The sequence below is a fragment of the Ursus maritimus genome, unplaced genomic scaffold (genome assembly GCF_017311325.1).
Source record: "Ursus maritimus isolate PB19 unplaced genomic scaffold, ASM1731132v1 scaffold_20, whole genome shotgun sequence".
Lineage (NCBI taxonomy): Eukaryota > Metazoa > Chordata > Mammalia > Carnivora > Ursidae > Ursus > Ursus maritimus.
The window spans coordinates 21,156,576-21,176,243 of NW_024424453.1; the positions used below are offsets into that span (position 1 = coordinate 21,156,576).

General features: G+C 37.6%; 1 protein-coding gene across 3 annotated transcripts in view; it reads left to right on the plus strand.

The window, feature by feature from the left end:
• The window catches only part of GK5 (glycerol kinase 5), a 77,942-nt gene that overhangs the window by 54,079 nt on the left and 4,195 nt on the right, over nucleotides 1–19,668 (plus strand). For 2 of the 3 annotated variants that reach the window (XM_040636717.1, XM_040636720.1), the window contains 4 exons: nucleotides 7,939–8,033; nucleotides 13,721–13,824; nucleotides 16,122–16,181; nucleotides 16,790–17,961. In XM_040636717.1, the coding sequence (XP_040492651.1) occupies nucleotides 7,939–8,033; nucleotides 13,721–13,824; nucleotides 16,122–16,181; nucleotides 16,790–17,135 (605 nt within the window). In that variant the 3' untranslated portion in view covers nucleotides 17,136–17,961. Of the gene's footprint in view, nucleotides 1–7,938; nucleotides 8,034–13,720; nucleotides 13,825–16,121; nucleotides 16,182–16,789; nucleotides 17,962–19,668 lie in introns of those variants that run through there. The other variant, XM_040636718.1, reaches the window with a different exon arrangement.

The following is a 19,668-nucleotide window of genomic DNA, read 5'->3' on the forward strand; positions in this document are numbered from 1 at the left end:
TATTCGACAGAGATAGAGACAGCCAGCAATAGAGGGAACACAAGCAGGGGGAGTGGGAGAGGAAGAAGCAGGCTCATAGCGGAAGAGCCTGATGTGGGGCTTGATCCCATAACGCCGGAATCACGCCCTGAGCCGAAGGCAGACGCTTAACCACTGTGCCACCCAGGCGCCCCAGATTTGCTATTTTTTAAAGATTTTATTTTATTTTTTTAATTAATCTCTACACCCAATGTGAGGCTTTAGTGTACAACCCCGACACCAAAAGTCTCACACCCTACTGACTGAGCCAGCCAGATGCCCCCCCAGGTTTGCTAATTTTTAACATTTTACCATGGTTGCTCTATCTACCTATGTACCATCCACCCATCTATCCTAGATACTGCAGGACAGATAGATAGCTATATCATTTTCTGTGGTCTTTGAGAGCAGATTGCATTCATCATACTCTTTTTCCTGTAGTATTTCATGGCGTATTTCCTAAAAACAAGAATATTCTCTTATCTAAAGTATGGTTATGAACTTGAGAAAAGTTAACATTGGATATAATACTTTTACCAGCTTTACAGTCCATATTCCAATTTTATCAGATGTCCCAGTAACATCCTTCATGGCAGTTCTTCCCCAGTACAAGATCCAGTGTGTCGTTGCTTATTGTGTAATTTCCTTTAATCTGGTGGCACTGCCTCACCTTTGTGTTTCATGCCATTGACATTTTTGAAAGACACAGGCCAGTTATTTTCGAGAATATCCTTCAGTTTGGGTTCTTATGAGTAGGTCCGTGTCATGTGGTTTTGGCTGAAGCCATACATAAATGATAACTGTATCCTTCTCGATATATACTTGGAGGTGCAGGGTGTCCATTAGTCCTGTTTTGATCCTGGTAAATTTTGTTCACATGCATAAGATGTTTTCCAGTTTCTCTACTGTTTTCACCTCTCTCTCTTTTGTAATAAATAGTATGTGGGAGATACTTTGAAAGTAGTCAGATATCCCATTTTTCCTCAAACTTCTCCTATCCCCTACATTTAGCATTCATTGATAATTCCTGCCTGTATCAGTCTTCATTCGATGGTTACAAAATGGTGTTTGCTAACTTTATTATCCCCTCCATGTTAATTAGTGAGCATTGTGTTGTGTAAAGAAGAGCTTTCCCTTCACCCCTTTTATTTACTTATTATCACTGTAAATTCATGGTTTCTTATTTCATTCAACAGGTTATAATTTTTATAGTTCTTACTTTCATGTTCAGTTTGTCCCAGATTTAACCAGTGCAAATCTCTTCAAACTGTCTTCTGTGTCTTTTAAATGTCCATATCTACCTATCTATCTTTTTTTTTCTTAGCACTTTCTTAGTTTCTGGCACAAGATGTTTTAAGCTCATCTTGTGTTTTTCCTCCTCCTACCCTGGAATTAGCTACTTTCCCAATGAGCCCTAATTCCTATGAGTGGGAAATGGTATTTAAAAATAATGATTGACACGATGCCTGGCTGGCTCAGTTGGTAGAGTGTGTGACTCTTGATCTCAGGGTCACGAGTTCCAGCCCCACACTGGGTGTGGAGCCTACTTTAAAAAATAATAATAAAATTATAAATAAATAAGTAAAAATAAAAACAGTGATTAGCAGCAGATTTCAGCAGAGCTAGAAGTGTGCGTGTATATGTGTTAAATTTTTTTTTTTAAGATTTGATTGATTTATTTGAGAGGGGTGGGGAGGAGCAGAGGGAGAGGGACAAACAGACTCCACACTGAGCTCGGAGCCCAACGTGGGGCTCAAATCTCACGACCCTGCGATCATGACCAGAGCCAAAATCAAGAGCTAACGCTTAACTGACTGAGCCACCCAGGTGCCCCAGGATGTGTTTAAAATTTTTGAAATTATATCATACCTCCAATTTCAGTTTAGCTCCTAAGCGTCTTTGCTTGGCTTTTTCTGTTCTATATCTTTATATCCCTTTTTCCACATCGAGAGCCCTGACTCCCGACATCATTAATATTACGTATTCGTTTACTCAATCTTAAAATATACACAAAAGAGCTTCAGAATTACTAGTCCCGTCCCACTACAACAAACAGTATTTGCTCAAGATTGTTTGCAGGTTTTTTCCTTTATATCAAGGGTGTGTGGTCAAAGTACACTATTCACAAGTTACTTCGATTAGTTCTTTTTCTCCCTTCAGTGATTTTATTAATTTGAAATAGATTGGGTTTGTTTGTTTTCTGTGATTGGGCTTGTTTGTTTTCTGTTATCATTCAGTTTTAGTTTTCCCCCTATCTGCATCCTTTTTAAAAACATTTTCAACTTATTTTTAATGTGGAATTTTAGTTTGATTCTCAACATCAAAAAAGATATGCTCAGAAAATTTGACTCTCTCACCTGTCCCTTCATCCTGTCTCCCTACATCTTGTATTCACTTTATTAGTTTTTGGTTTATCCTTCGTATGTCTTTTTGCAAAAACATTTAGGATAATGCATGTTTTTTTATATTCCCTAATTTCTTACATAAAAGATAAGCTATGTATGCTCTTTCGTACTTTGCCATCTTCACTTAAAAGTATATTCTGGGAATCACTTCTCATCAGTTCACAGAGATCTTCCTTCTTTTCACAGCTGCCCAGTATTCCACTATGTGTATGTACACAGTTTAGCCAGCCAATCTCCTGTACTGGGGCACTTAAGTTATTTCCAATATTTTGCAAATACAAATAGGGCTGCAGTGAATAACATCGTGGATATGGATTTTCGTATTGTTGGAGGTATGTCTTAACAATAAATTCCCAGAAGTGAGATTGCTACGTCAAAGGATAAATACATTGTAATTTTGTTAGACATTGCCAAATTCCTCTCTGTAGGAACCCTGTCATTTTGCATTTCTGCCAAAAATGTTTGATATTGTTTCTCCGTAGCTTCTTTCCTCACTGCATCTTTTACATCAGTGAAAGACCTGGTTGGGTGAATTGTGGAAGTTGGGGGCTGGAATAGCAGTCTTATGTATCATGAAGCTTTTGACCTTTTACACAGTATCATTTAAATGGCTCCCATATAAATGGAATCATATAAATGGATACTAGAATGAGTGGAATCATACAACCAGTTGAGAAGGTTTCTTTTACTCAACATAATGCCTTTGAAATTCATCCATGTTTTTGTATGTATCCGTTCATTCTATTGTATTACTCAGCAATTTTCTGTGTTATGAATATATCAGTTTGTTCATTCATTATCCGACTGAAGGACTTGTGGGCTGTTGTTTACAGTTCTGGGTGATTATAAACAAAGCCACTATATGAACATTATGTACAGGTTTTGGCATGAACATTAGATTTAATTTTTCTTTTTCTTTTTTTATCTTTAAAAATTTATTTATTTATTTATTTGAGAGAGAGAGAGAGGAGAAGCAGGCTCCCCGCTGAGCTGGGAGCCCAATGGAGGGCTTGATCCCTGGACTCTGGGACCATGACCTGAGCCAAAGGCAGATGCCTAACTGACTGAGCCACCCAGTCACCCCAGATTTCATTTTTCTAGGATAAATGCCTAAGAGTGGGATTGCTGGCTCATATAAACACAATATTATATGTGTTATATAAACATATACTGATGGGGCGCCTGGGTGGCTCAGTTGGTTAAGCGTTTGCCTTCAGCTCAGTTCATGATCCAAGGGTCCTGGGATCGAGCCCCACATTGGGCTGCCTGCTCAGTGGAGTGTCGTCTTCTCCCTCTCCCTCTATGTGCGCTCTCTCTCAAATAAATAAATCTTAAAAAAAAAAAAAAAAGACAGTAAAGGAAAGCAGAATTTCCCACCCCAAAATATAACTCTTTTAAATAAACAAACAAACAAACATACACACAAATAAGTATGAGTTTATCTTTGTAAAACACACAAAAAGAAAAACCCGCCAGGCTGTTTTTAAGAGTGGCCATACCATTTCATGTTCTCACCAACAATGTGTGTGTGTTTGTGTTGCTCCAGTGTTTGGTATTGTCAATTTTTGTTTTTTGTTTGGTTTTTACTTTTAGCCATTATACTAGGTGTGTAATGTTATCTTATTCTGTTTTAAATTTGCATTTCTGTAATGGTTAATGATATTAAACACCTTTTCATGTGCTTTTTTGCCATCTATATATCTTCTTTGGTGAAGTGTCTTCATATCTTTTGTGCAGTTTTTATTGGGTTTTCTTAGTTGAGTTTTAGAGTTCTTTTTTGATTTTGAATATAGGTCCTTTTTGGAATATATGACTTGCAAATATTTTCTTCTAGATTGTAGCATATGTTTTCATTTTTTAAGCAGTGTCCTTTGCAGAGTAAGTTTTTGAACTGGTAAAGTTTAATTTATTAGTTTTTTGTTCTGTGGATTATGCTTTGGGTATCATATCTAAGAACTCTTGGCCAAACCAGAGTCACACAGATTTTTCTCCCATGGTTTCATCTAAAAGTTTTATGGTTTATGTTTTACATTTAGATGTATAACAGTTTTGAATTAATTTTCTTAGAAGGTGTGAAGTTTAGGTCAAGGTTCTTTTTTTGTTTTTTTGCATATAGATTAACATTTCTTTTATACTATGTTAACAAACTCTCTTAATTCTCCTTCATCAGAGACTGTCTTTATTTCTGAGGGATATTTTTACTGGGATATAGAATTCTAGGTTGAGGGGAGCCTAGGTGGCTTCAGCTCACATCATGATCTCAGGTCCTGGGATTGAGCCCCACATCAGGCTCCCTGCTCAGTGCGGGGAGTCTGCTCCTCCCTCTCCCTCTGCCCCTACCCCCTCTTTCAAATAAATAAATAAAATAGAATTCTAGGTTGACATTTCTTTTGGTACTTAAAAAGATGTTCCACTGCCTTCAGACCTTCATAGTTTTGATGAGAAACCTCCAGTCATTTGAATGTTTGTTCCCCAATATATAATCTGGTTGCTTTTAAGACTTTCTCTTTGCCTTCAGGTTTTAATTTTCAGCTTTGTTATGATATGCCTGGGCATTACTTTCTTTATGTTTATCCAGTTGGGATTGTTCTGAACTTCTTGAATCTATAGATTTATATCTTTCATCCATTATGGGATGTTTACAGTCATTTTTTTCCTTCAGATAGTTTATCTGGACTGCATTCTTTGTCTTTTCCTTCTGGGATTTAAATCACAGAAATGTTAGACCATTTCTTGTTATCTCACAGATCCATGAAGTTCCGTTTTTTCTCTCTCTCTCTTCAATGCCTTTTCTCCTTCTTGTTCAGGTAGAGTGAAAAAATATCCAAAAAGCAAAATCCAGAGTAATCTCACTTTCTGTCCTGTAGAGAGACTCCTGAGGCCTGCTCCTCAGACCAGAAAAAGGGTTCTTCTCTAGAAACTCTTCAAATTTGCACCCAGTATACAGACCCAGGTATCAGGTTTTAGGCTCCCCCTGAGTCTAGGCCAGGAGATAATCGGAGAAAATAAAAACAGGAAACTCACCACTGGTTTGGTGTTACTTAGAGTTCCCTGACCAGCCTTATTCTTCTGAGTCCTCAGATAGCTTTTGCATACATTCCATCCAAGATCCTTAGCTGTTCAGTGGGAGAGACAGAGTGAAATCAGCTTACACTCAAAGATTTTCTCTATCAATAAGCTCATTTGAGATCAGTTTAAGTGGAAGATTATTTAGAGAAATTCTTTTTTTTAGATTTTATTTATTTATGTGACAGAGACAGCTAAAGAGGGAACACAAGCAAGGAGAGTGTGAGAGGGAGAAGCAGGCTTCCCACCAAGCAGGGAGCCCGATGTGGGGCTCAACCCCAGGACTCTGGGATCATGACCCGAGCCGAAGGCGGATGGTTAACGGTTGAGCCACCGAGGCGCCCCTAGAGAAATTCTTTAAGCAAGTATGGACCAACCAGTGAAGAATGTAAATAAACTAAATCCCCCCCCCCCCATTTCTTCGCCTGTTGCCAAAAACTTTCCTCAAACCAGCCATCTTGTATGTTTTCCAAATTTCGATTTAAAAAATGTAGACATTTGGGCATGATTTTTTAAAAACATATAGATTCTAAAACCAATGTTATTTTTATTTTTTTTAAGATTTATTTTATTTGAGAGAGAAAAAGAACATGCAAGTGGGGGGAGGAACAGAAGGAGAGTGAGAGAATCTCAGGCAGACTCTGTGCTGAGCGTGGAGCCCAGAACCTGTTGCAGGGCTCCATCTCACAACCTTGAGATCATAACCAAGAGTCTGACGCTTAACCAGCTGAGCCACCCAGGTGCCCTGAAAACCAATGTTATTTTTTTAATACTAGTTTTTGAAGTGCTAGAGATATTTTGACGTGTTACATGAACATTTTGACCAAACAAATGTGACTAATGGATCTGAGAATTCATTTTGGATAAAATTTGTAGTTATTATTGAACGATCCTTATTACCTTGAGTTTTAACATAGGTATTCCTTAAATTTCTTGTTTTTAATTAATTTTTCATTATAAGAATATAACAAAACATACAATTAAAATTAAGCCAATTTACTTAAGGCTGTAAAAAGCCATCAGTTTTTATTATGACTGATTCTTGAGCTGTATCATCTGATCTGTGCTGCCTGTCCTGCATGCTTATTCAGGAGTTACTTCACAAACAGGGCTATCCAAATGGTCAATGAAAAGGATTTCAGCTTCATTAGCTAATAGAGAAAACAAAATCAAACTGTCATGCAATACCTCCAAAATAGCTAAAATGAAAAACATAGTATCAGTTATTGGCAAGAATATGGCATAACTGGAATTTTCATACTGTTGTCAGGAGCCTTAATTTGGTATAACCACTTTGGAAAATGTTTTGGCAGTATCTTCTAAAGCTAGTACAAAATGCGTAGACCTTGGGACCAGTTCCATCCCTTGGTATATAGCTAACAGAAACATATACATATGTTCACGAAGAAGAATGTCTATGAGTGTTCAAAGTGGCCTATTTATATTAGCCAGAAACTAGAAACTAACCAAATGCATATGAGCTATAGAACAGTTTAATGAATTGTGTGTAGTCACACAGTAGAATATTATACAGGGCTAAGAATGAAGTGCAACTGTTTGTAACAACATGAGTGAATTTCACAAGCATTATGTTAAACGAAAGTTTGTATCTTGAGCTGGGTATCGGTTACCTGGGTGTATTCACACTGTGAAAAGTCATCACCATTATACACTTGGGATTTGTGCAGTTTTCTCTAAGTATGTTGTATACTCCAGTAAAAATAGTATACTAAATTAACTAGATCTTGATTTTTTGTTTGTTTCTTAAAGATTGGCTTTTAGTATTATCTACTTATTGGTGGCCCCTTATTGAACTCATTAGTTGGAGTAGTTTTTCAGTTGATTCAGTAGAGAGGATCTTTTCATCAGAAAACTGGAATTGGTGTTATCTTCAGGAGGATAATTTATTTTAATACCAAAAAACACAGAGAATTTATTTTTAAACAGTCCAAATACCTTTATTTATTTTTAAAGATTTATTTATTTGAGAGAGAGATAGAGACATAGAGCATTCATGCGGTGGCAGGGGGGCGGGTTGCGGAGGGAGAGAGAGAGAATTTTAAGCAGATCCCCACTGAGCGTGGAGCCCATTGTGGGGCTCGATCCCCCGACCCTGAGATCATGACCTGAGCTGAAATCAAGAGTCAGACGCTCAACCGGCTGAGCCATCCAGGTGCCCTGTAAACAGCCCAAATATTTTTAAAAGAAGAAGTAAGATGTGCTGCATACAGAGCCCATCTAAGACCTTCCACGGGCCCCTAAACCTGAGCAGTGTGGAGCCCAGATAGTACTAGAGCAGATTGGCCTTTGTGGTGACCTTTTCATACTGTACTGGTAATAAATGTGAGTGCAGGTAAACACTGGTCATATAACATAAATCTGTTTGTCCCTCCCCAGCCCTTCTGTTTTGTATTAGGGGTTTTTAAATTATTTGGTTTTGTTTTTGCAGATCTTTTCACAGATGCTGCTGAGACTGAAAAAATGGCCAAAAGTTTAGAAGATTCTGAAGGAGTCTGTTTTGTTCCATCTTTTAGTGGATTGCAGGTATTTATTTTTAATTTATTTTTATTTTTTTTAGTCAATGGCAACTACAGACATTTCTCTCCTCACACCCACACTCAAAATTATGTACCTGGCACTCCCTCACCTGAAAATTTGGGCACTGAGCAGTATGAAGGTAAAGGTTCATTCTGAGGAGCTGTGACTTGGCACGAATTGCATGAAAAAGCACAGCAAATTCAGCCTAGAGTGCCACCCATGTGGAAATGAGAAGTTGGCAGGTTTAATATAGAACTTTTACATAAGATTTAGCATTACTTTATCAGAACCAAAAGTAGCCATTTCCCAGTGGGGAAAGATATATCCATATATTGGCATTTTTAACTTAGAAGAAGTGTCCCATTGAGAATTAAAAAAATAATGTTAAGATTACGCGCGCACACACACACACACACACACACACGTGTACGGGTATGTTTTGCAGTTATTTATAAGCTTCATTAACTTTTTAAAAAATCAAAATTTCTTTTGGTTAACTGTTGTGGTGGAGTATTGGTTACTTTGCCTAACCAAAAAGTGAACCCAGTAAGAGACTTGGCTTTGTAATATTTAGCTTAGTATTTAGTTGAAAGACCTGTGATATTGCCTTTGATTTTAGCATACTGTTATAAAGACCTTTAAAATCTTTTCAGGTATACAAAATTCCTTTTTTTGGAAAGCTTATACTGTCCTTTTAATCCTCCTCTAATTATGTTTCCTTTCAGAAAATAAAAATTTTTCTTACTTTCAGTCCATCCCATACTCAGGCAATCATTTAAAAAAGCCCCAAATTTGAAAGTTTGGATAACACAATATAGAAGCTGATGAAAAGGATTAGATCAGGGTGTTTTAAATCTCTAAAAATACCACATTTCCAATCTAGACTTTTAATGGGCATTATTTTATATATCTGTAGTAATTTCCTTCTGTATACATTACCCTAAAGGACTAAAAGTTTATAAACTATATGATAGAGATTGCACTGTGTCCTCTTTAGGGTGATGTGAGGAAACTAGATGCATCCATCATAGGACAGGGGGTAAAGAATATTTGTTGGATTGAGGTTTCAGAAGGAAGCTTGAAATATTTGTTGGATTGAGGTTTCAGAAGAATAGCTGTCATCAACCAAGGTAGGGTTTAATTAGGCTACTGTGTATTCTTCCCTTTTTGAAATATATGCTGGGGGACTTAATAGTGACTTAATCTTGGCAGCTCTGTTTTTAACTTCTGCCTCAGTCCATATGCCTGTAAAAATAATATCAAATATAAAAAGTATTGCTAAAGCCCAGAAGATTAGACAAAACTCTCATAGATGTGGTTTTTAATTTCATGTTAATAAAAATGTCCCTATTCTGCCATGACTGCAGCCTGGCAATATGTGGGGTTTGAGAGGGGTGTGGGGGAGGGCTGCAGACCAAGTATTTCCCAATGTAGCATTGAAACAGCTCAGTGGAAACCGAAAGTTAATTCAGACAGTAGTGTGTTGATACTAAGCTGTTTGGAAAATAGGAGGGAGATCACTGATAAGCAGCCTATGTCAACAACTAAAGAAAATGAGGAATAGGGGAAATGGAGGGAAGGAAGGGTCAAGTATCTGTGATACTGCCTTTAATTTTGGAATATTGTTATAGCCATAGATAACAGGGGGCAAGGTATTAAAAGATCCCAATAGGCTCAATTTCTCAAGGGAGTCTGCTGAGAAAGGGGTATTGGGGGCACTTTGAGGAAAGTGGGAAGTCTAGGACAGCCACTTCAGAGAATAGCAAGGGGTGGGCTAGAGTGTGGGGGCCATAACCCGGCGGGGTGGCATCAGTTGGTGCAGCCATTGTGGCTTCACTCCCATAGGGCTTGTGGTTTGTGGGGGGAGATACTAATGGAGAGTGTCCGTGGCAGGCATCAGAGGCAGGAATCAGTGGCTACCTGCTTAACTTGAAAGTTACCGTGATGGTGGCAGTGATAGGATGGACAGGACTGTGAACCAGTGCCAGTCTTCCTGGAATGAGGAGTCATGCTCCAATGAGGGTTCTTAGGTTTGCAGGGAATAGCCTTGCTTATCCTACCCTTAGAGGAGCTGGTGGTTCACTGGTATTAGAGACAAGTTGGCAACTGACTTTGTAGTTCTTAATGTTCTTTGTGATTTCTTCTCTGTGGGTCTACTTTTCTCATTACCAGCTCTGCTCTGTATTCTTTCTTCCTCATAATTTCTGCTTAATTGTCATTATTTTCCTCATACTTTCTGCTTCTCCATAATTTGGAAATACACACAACCTTCTTCCACTTTGCCTTTTAGCTTCAGTTCCCCCCGTTGATGGTCTTTTTCTGAGAAATCTGAGAATCTGACTGGAGCACCTGATCTTCTCAAGCTTTGGACTGATTTTAAGTTAGTCCTGTTCAGTCCCTACGGTTGTGGCCTTGGGTTGTGGTTCTGTGGATTTAAGCAGTTCCCTGGGATGGGATAGAGATGGGACCAGCAAGTACTGGGAATGCCATCTCCGGTTTTGTGAGTGACTGTGATCTCTGAGTCTCAGAAAGGTGAAGGGAGGTAAAATGTGATGTTGATGTGGTCCTGAGCAAACATGGGGGAAGGGAAGTGTCTCCTAACAGTAGATGCATAGTGGCCGAGAGTGGTCCTGGGAAGTTCTGTCATGTGTCGTTCTGATCCCTGTGATATGGAAGCTTAAAGGTCTTCCACTGGATAGCTATAACTGAAGCTATTTGCCCAGCGCAGAGCCAGGTTTGTTACAGCAACCACAAAATTAGTAGAGAGGACTTCTCAGAACTGGTTACAGTTTAGGAGAATTTATTTACAATAGAAGGAAGGATTCAGAAGGCAGAAAGGGTTTTGAAGAAAGTCAGTAATGGGAAGGGTTTTGGTAAGAAATTATAGTAATACAAAATTGTAGTGAATTCTTACTCCATGTCAGGCACTGTTGTAAATGTCATGTATTATCTCATTTAATCCTCGGTAACTCAGTAAGGCAGAAGATACTCTTATCATCCCATTCCGAAGAGGAGGAAACAGATTTAGAGCTGTTAAATCACTTGCCTGGTCTCACACAGCTAGTGAGCAGCAGAGCTGGTTTCAGGGCCCAGGGGTTCTGATTCCAAAGTCCAGGTTCTTAACCACTGTTGTACTGGTTTATGGTATGGCATAAAATACGACACTGGGAATACAAAATAGATGCCAGAGAAGTTTGTGTTTAGGTTCACGGTTGACAAAGGACAAGAGGCGTTATCCATCCTGCAAGTCCCCAGCATATGAGGCTAAGATCCCAGTGGTGACAAGGGCCTATGGTGACAAGCAGTCTTTGCCTTGGACAGGAGTCCGCTAGGTTAGCTTAGGCCTCCAACAAAACTTTACTGAGTCCTGCCGTTCCTGGTTGGTTGCTGATCTGGGAGGCTTACTCAATGGGATTGGCAGTGACAAATTGGAAGTTGGAGACTGTCTGTCCTGGCAAGGTGTGACCAGGCCCAAAGGACCTTGCCAGTGTTTTTCCTACCATATCATCCCAAGGACAGACTCACTTGGATTGACTAATACAAGGTCATTGTAACCAAAAAGAAATTTTTAGGTTTCTATGGAATTTATTACCCCTCAAATTGGCCTGTTACTAATTAATTATAAATTATGTGCATAGTTATATTTCCAAAGGTGATTTCAGGCCAGTCATACCAGGATTTAATGTGGTATATTAGAAGAAAATATCTTTATGCAGAAAATACATAGCACACTACTAGGGACTAATTGAACTGGCTGAATCTGACCTGTCAGATTTGCAGTATTATACCACCTGATACAGGCCAGCATGACTGTATAAATAAGGTTTTACTGAGTGAATCACCAAAACGTGTTAATAAATTTGAAAAATAATCAGGATAAAGTCACAATGGGAGGAAAATCACAGCTACAGTATGGATAAGATATAAAATGGAATTTCTTCAGTTAAGTAATGAGCAAGAGTATTGTCTGTTCATTGATGGAACAAATGTGTGAGGATCCCCTCTAGGGCCAGATGCAGTGCAAGTTCCTAGAGACACATAGGAATGAGTTTCCACAGGGAAGATAGACTTTAAACAAACGTTCACACAAATATACGTGATTATAAATATATAATATGATGCGAAGCTCTAGGGTTCTGTAAAAGCGATGATGGGGGCTTGGTCTTGTCTCTGGGATCAGATGTTTTCCCGGATGGGGCGCCTGGGTGGCGCAGTCGTTAAGCGTCTGCCTTCGGCTCAGGGCGTGATCCCAGCGTTTTGGGATCGAGCCCCACATCAGGCTCCTCCGCTATGAGCCTGCTTCTTCCTCTCCCACTCCCCCTGCTTGTGTTCCCTCTTTCGCTGGCTGTCTCTCTTCGTCAAATAAATAAATAAAAATCTTAAAAAAAAAAAAAAAAGAAGTTTTCCCGGAGGAATCTGAGCCAAGATTGGGAAGAGGAGTAGGATTAACTAGGAAAGAGGGTGGTAGAAAGTTTTCCAGGTAATGAGATGATGTCTCAAGGCCCTGAAGCTAGAAGGCACTTTTCCTGGGGACCACCATTTCCTGATAGCACTAGCACTTCCCTCTGTTGCGACCTTATTTCATATGTTGAAACCATTCTTCTGTCTCTTTCCTTGTGAGATTATAAGCTCTGGCAGGGGTCTTTGCTCTTCCTCTTTGTGTCCCAGAATTGTCTTGCCTTTCTGGGGATGCAAAGATGAGTACAAACTTCACCCAACAGATACGTAATTCCAGCTCAAGACTTTGGCTCTTTTATTTTTTTAATTTTTTTCTTTTTTTCTTTTAATAATAATTTGTTATTATGTTATGTTAGTCACCATACAGTATATCCTTAGGTTCTAATATAGTGTTCCATGATTCATTATTTGCAAAAAAGACTTTGGCTCCTTTAAAGTCAGAAGTTAGGCTGGGTCATTTCTCCTATTAGGCAATAAGACTATTTTGCTAAGAAATAGAAGAGTTTGGGGGCGCCTGGGTAGCGCAGTTGTTAAGCTTCTGCCTTCGGCTCAGGGCGTGATCCCAGCGTTCTGGGATTGAGCCCCACATCGGGCTCCTCCGCTATGAGCCTGCTTCTTCCTCTCCCACTCCCCTGCTGTGTTCCCTCTCTTGCTGGCTGTCTCTGTCAAATAAATAAATAAAATCTTTAAAAAAAAAAAAAGAAATAGAAGAGTTTGGTTTAAATGTCTGACAACATACTAGTGTAAGTTACGACATGGAAAAACACATATTCTGCATTATAGTTTTTTATCTTAAGACTAACGTATATTTTTTAAAAAACACTCTACAAAAACAATTCTGGTGTAAAAACTTTACAGATGGAGAAAAGGGGAAATACTAGGATTGCTTTTCATTTCTTCTTGTAAAGCTAGACTTTTAATATTTTGTTACTCTGTAAAAAGAATAATATTAATAATAATAATAATTTGTTACTCTGCTTCAGTCCCTTCTCTTTGTATGAAATCAGATAGAAGGTATAGCTAAGTCTAATACCTATGTCTCAACGTTGTTTAAGTCCTATTAAAGAGTTATCCTAATAGTTGACATATTTTGGGGCTGTCATTTATTTTAAAACTACTTAACTCTAAGCATTGTTTTTTTCTACCATGGCAATGTCTTTATTGCATAATATGTCTTCAAGTCTATAGATATAATTTAAAACAATAATAAAAATTCTTCCTATCTCTTCCTTTAGGCTCCATTAAATGACCCCTGTGCATGTGCCTCTTTTATGGGTTTGAAGCCTTCCACCAATAAATACCATCTCGTACGAGCAATATTGGAGTCAATAGCTTTCAGGTACCAAAACCTGCCCTAAACTCTCCCTTCCCCATACAGTATTGCCATTTCCTTCTATTAATTTCTGCTAAACTAAATTATGAAATTTCTTAATTTTAACTGAGTATTTATACCTTTAAATTCATACTGTTTATGACATAATCTGCTCTTATTGCTAATTTCCTTAGCATCTCTTTTTTTTTTTCATATGTAGTAGTACCAGTACCATCTAAATTTGATATCTGAAAATAGGTGATTTTTAAAAATACAGTTGGCCCTTGAACACATGGGTTTGAACTGCGTGAGTCCATTTACACGTGAATTTTTTCAATAAATACAGTATAGTACTGTAAATGTATTTTCTCTTCCTTATGATGTTCTTAACATTTTCATTTCTCTAGCTTACTTTATTGTAAGAATACAGTATATAATGCATAGAACATACAAAATATGTGTTAATTGACTTATCAGTAGGGCTTCCCACCAACAGTAGGCTATTAATAGGTAAGTTTTGAGGCAGTCAAAATTTACACACGGATTTTTTTTTAATAATAATTTTTTATTGTGTTATGTTAGTCACCATACAGTACATCCTTAGTTTTTAATGTAGTGTTCCATGATTCATTATTTGCGTATAACACTCAGTGCTCCGTGTAATATGTGCCCTCCTTAATACCCATCACCGGCCTATCCCAGTCCCCCACCGCCCTCCCCTCTGAAGCCCTCAGTTTGTTTCCCAGAGTCCATAGTCTCTCATGGTTCATTCCCCTTTCTGTTTACCCCCGCTTCATTCTTCCCTTCCTTCTCCTACCGATCTTCCTGCTATTTCTTATGTTCCATAAATGAGTGAAACCATATGATAATTGTCTTTCTCTGCTTGACTTATTTCACTTAACATAATCTCCTCCAGTCCCGTCCATGTTGCTGCAAATGTTGGGTAATCGTTCTTTCTGATGGCTGAGTAATATTCCATTATATATATGGACCACATCTTCTTAATCCAGTCATCTGTTGAAGGGCATCTAGGCTCCTTCCACAATTTAGCTATTGTGGACAATGCTGCTATGAACATTGGGGTGCCTATGGCCCTTCTCTTCACTACATCTGTACCTTTGGGGTAAATACCGTAGTGCAATTGCTGGATCATAGGGTAGCTCTATTTTTAACTTTTTAAGGGACCTCCAAAGTGGCTGTAGCAACTTGCATTCCCACCAGCAGTGTAAGAGGGATCCCCTTTCTCCACATCCTCTCCAACATATGTTGTTTCTTGTCTTGTCAATTTTTGCCATTTTAACTGGCGTAAGGTGGTATCTCAATGTGGTTTTACACACGGATTCTTGATTTTGTGGTGGGTTAGTATCCCTAATCCCTGTGTTATTCAAGGGTCAACTGTATCTAATTTCTTAAGCATAAAAGATTTAAAATTTGGACTTTCAGAGATTTTTGTATCCTTATCGGTAAAGGAGACTTTCAAAGGTTTTTGTATCCTTATTGACAAAGGAGAATTCTAATTATTCTAATTAATAATGCTTCCATTATATTCAAAGATTGAATCACCAAAATTATTCTTTTTGTATATTTCCCTGTGGTCTTTTCATTATGGCACAGTTGTAGTTTATTAAAGTTAAGAATGTGGCTCTCATGGGGCGCCTGGGTAGCGCAGTCGTTAAAGCGTCTGCCTTCGGCTCAGGGCGTGATCCCGGTGTACCAGGATCGAGTCCCGCATTGGGCTCCTCTGCTGGGAGCCTGCTTCTTCCTCTCTCACTCGCATGCTGTGTTCCCTCTCTCGCTGGCTGTCTCTCTGTCACATAAATAAATAAAATCTTTAAAAAAAAAAAAAAAAGAATGTGGTGGCTGTCATGAATATGGAACATTTGGAACGTTTAAAATAAAAATGTCTGTGATTACAAAATTTATTTATTTTGTAAAAGAATTATTTATTTGATGAATTCTGTTAGATGTTATTCATGTCATGTCATCTTAATAGCTTTCTATTCAATGAATGCTTGCTTTAAATTTTTATTTGTAGGAAGGATTAAATAGGAATAGATTAAATTTATTTCTAAATGAAAAATATGCTCCTTTTATCAAGGCGAAAAGCACAAGGCCCTGAACCTCTTGCTTGTTTGAGCATTTATTATCAACTTCCAGTTAGCATAATATATTTTAATATACTGGTTTAATGTTTTCTTTTGTATATTTTATAAATATAATATAAATAAAACCGCAGTTTTTATTTTTCTAGACTGAAAAAAAGTAAGAGAATTATCATGATATGAATTTTCTCTAAATAGTTATCTTGATTTTTTTTTTACTAGAAACAAACAGTTATATGAGTTGATGCAGAAAGAGATCCATATCCCTGTGACAAAAGTCCGGTACGTAAACTCTGTTTTTAATAGAATTTAATTAGAAATTGGAAGTGAGTGGTAATTGCTATTAGTATTTTCATTATGATTATTCATGATTTCAAAACAATATTATGCCTTGTTTCTTTGCAACAAAATTCTTGGTCATAGGAATTTGGAAAGAAAAGTGAAGCTAATCTTGGATTTATGGAGAATATAACACAATGTAGAATTTAGGAGGATCCTAATATACATATGTATATTATAAACATCTTTAAAATCTCTTTTTTGGGTGTGTGGCTATCCTTTTGGCATGGAAGTGTCAAATTTTCTTTGCTGGTATGTCCAAATGAATTTTTATGTTGGCTTAGTTTACTTGGCCTATTTTGAATTAGTCTTAGGACAAACGGGAGGGTGGGAAGATTAATATTAGGGATAAGGAAAAGTGTTTGAAGATTACCTAGTGAGGACCTTTATCTTCAGGTCAATGCTAAGTGATATAATTTTGTAATTAAAAAGTTAAACTTAAAAAATAAAATCAAGAATCTAAAAAAATGTACGTGGCCCTTTTAAAAAAATTAATAATGTTTTTATGCTTCTGTTGGAGTAATTTATCTCAAATATCTTGCTCCCCACAGGGCAGATGGAGGAGTTTGTAGGAACAATTTTGTTATGCAGATGACTTCAGACCTGATTAATGCAAATATAGAGAGACCTGTCAACATAGACGTGTCCTGCCTGGGTGCTGCTTCTCTAGCTGGCCTTGCTGTTGGTATGTGTGGATTTTATAAAAGTGTGAGCTATCTCGCAAGCTGTTTCTTGCCAATGGTATTTCTCTTCCCAAATCACAGAATTATAGAGTCTGGAAAACCTTGGTGTCCATTAAGCTCCATACACATATGTACATTACTCACAAAATATTCCTTTTACCTCCTCTATGGATGGATCTCCCCCCCCCCCACTTCACTCCAGTCAGAATTATGAAGTGAGGAAAATTAATTTTCAACTGCTCTGTCTCCAACAAAGTGTACTTCAACAAGGTCTCTGGCTAAACTTCTTGAGTAGGTAGGCTTTTCTTTGGCATTAGAAACTGTGCCATTCTTTTACTTACTGAAAATCTGTTGAGTACCTGCTACATGACAGTCACTGCTGGGAATAAAGAGTTTAAAAGACATAGTCCCTGCTGTGGGAGTCTCTAGTTACAGTCGGACGAGTCAACCAATTATTATGCTTGTGTGATAAACCCAGCAAACAGCCATAGCTTTAAACAAGTGGGAGCCATAAGAGGTGAGTCGTTCAGTAAAGAAAGCAGTTTGCGTGAATGTCCCAGCCCATTACAGTGAGTGCTGATAGGGGAAGAGCCAGAGGAAAGGCTGGAGAGGAACAGAGGTCCAGTTGTGGTAGACTCCTCATACAGAGGAGTTTGAACTTAATCGTGAAGGCACTGGTGAGCCACTGAAGAATTTTAAGCAGGGGAAGGACATGGATAGATCTATATTTGAAAAGACCACTTTGGCAATTAGTGAGAGGATTAGTTGGGAGGGTGAAGAATGGACTCGGGAAGGCCAATTAGAGGGTTCCCTAGGAAGCAGTATGTTGACTTGGGACACTGGGAGTATTTAATACATTCCTATATGGAAGGGAAGAGTGTTTGTACAAAACAGAATATTTTGCAGTTAAAAAATTTAGGCTAATATTTAGCATATTAAAATTAGAAATCCAAAAATTTTGAAATCTTGTTAAGTTCAACTTAAACTTTATTCTACTAAAAATCTGTTAACTTTGAATAAAATTGAAACAATCATTTTCATTTGTTCATTGATTAATGTGTGACTAATTCAAGTTGAAGAAAATAACTTTCCCTTAAGTAATTATTTCCATTTACAAATTTAATTAAATTCCTTTGTGTATTTCAACTAATACAAACTGAATACAATCGACTTTCTTTTTAATAATTTCATATGCCTTACTGAGCAAACTTAGAAGTATAACAAAGAAAATCTTTTCAAGTACTTAAACAACTCTTGCAAAATGAATAAGTTAAGCTTATATTTGCAGTAAATCAAATACTCATAAACATTCTGATATTGTATAAAAGGTAAATAAAATTTTTCTTCACCTTTTCACCTTATAAGACTAAATATGTGATTCTCTTGAACATTTTGAATACTTTAAATAACAAACACGTACAGATTATTCTGGGTTTATTTTAAGACTTTATTTATTTATTTGACAGAAAGACCAAGAGAGCACAAGCAGGGGGAGCAGCAGAGAGAGAGGGAGAAGCAGCCTCCCGCTGAGCAGGAAGCCCGATGCTTGATCCCAGGACCCTGGGATCATGACCTGAGCCGAAGGCAGACACCTAACCGACTAAGCCACCCAGGCGCCCCCACATACAGATTATTCTTAAACATAACATAGTGGCAGGATGCTTGGGTGGCTCAGTCAGTTAGGTGTCTGCCTTTGGCTCAGGTCATGATCCCGGGGTCCTGGGATTGAGTCCCAGGTTGGGCTCCTTGCTCGGCAAGGAGCCAGCTTCTCTGCCTGCCTCTACCCCTGTGATAAATAAATAAATAAATAATAAAATCTTAAAAAAAAAAAAAAGCACATAACATTAGTGGCTTGAACTTTAGCTATTTCATTGTATCTGTACTTAATTTCAAACCTTTCCAATACAAAAAGACTTCACTAACTACAGGACTTCACTAACTACAGGGAGCAATTTAATCATCTCAGAAAAGCTGAGATTTCTGGCTAGATTGCTTCTCTTTCAGGAATCTGAGTCTTGAAGGCTATGCACATCCTCCGTATTTTCAAAATTCACCCAGGTAATGAGTCTATTGGATATATATTTAATAAAATTACTTTAAACAATATGTATGTCCTGTGGTGCCTTGGGTGGCTTAGTCAGTTAAGCATCTGACTCTTGATTTCATTTCAGGTCATGATATCAGGGTTGTAAGATCAAGCCCTGTGTTGGGCTCTATGCTCAGCGCAGAGTGCTTGAGATTCTCTCTCTCCTTCTCCCTCTGCCCCTCCCCCAGCCACACTCTAAATAAATAAATAAATAAATAAATAAATAAATAAAATCTTCAAAAAACTATGTACGCCTTGAAGAGTAAATAATTAATTCTGGAAATACGGATTTTAAGAATGTGCTTGTTTTCATGACTAGACTTATCTAACTTTGTATACTAATAACTGTTTTTAGTCTTTTAATAACTTCTATAAATCAATATCTTTAAATATAGATAAATCTAAAATTCTTGACTTTGTCAATTAGAAAGAATGTGACCTGACAGAAAATTTGAGAGGAAGGAATTTTGTGTCTGCTTTATTGGTAAGAGAAAATATACTTCAAGAAGACTTGTCAACTATGTTAGTACTTCAGAGTAAGTGAAATATACCAGGTTAATTAATAAGACCCCTCGACCATTTCAGACTACTTATGGTCATAGTTATAAATGTGTTTTCTTACTGCTTTTTATTATAAATCACATGATCCTCATTGTGAAGA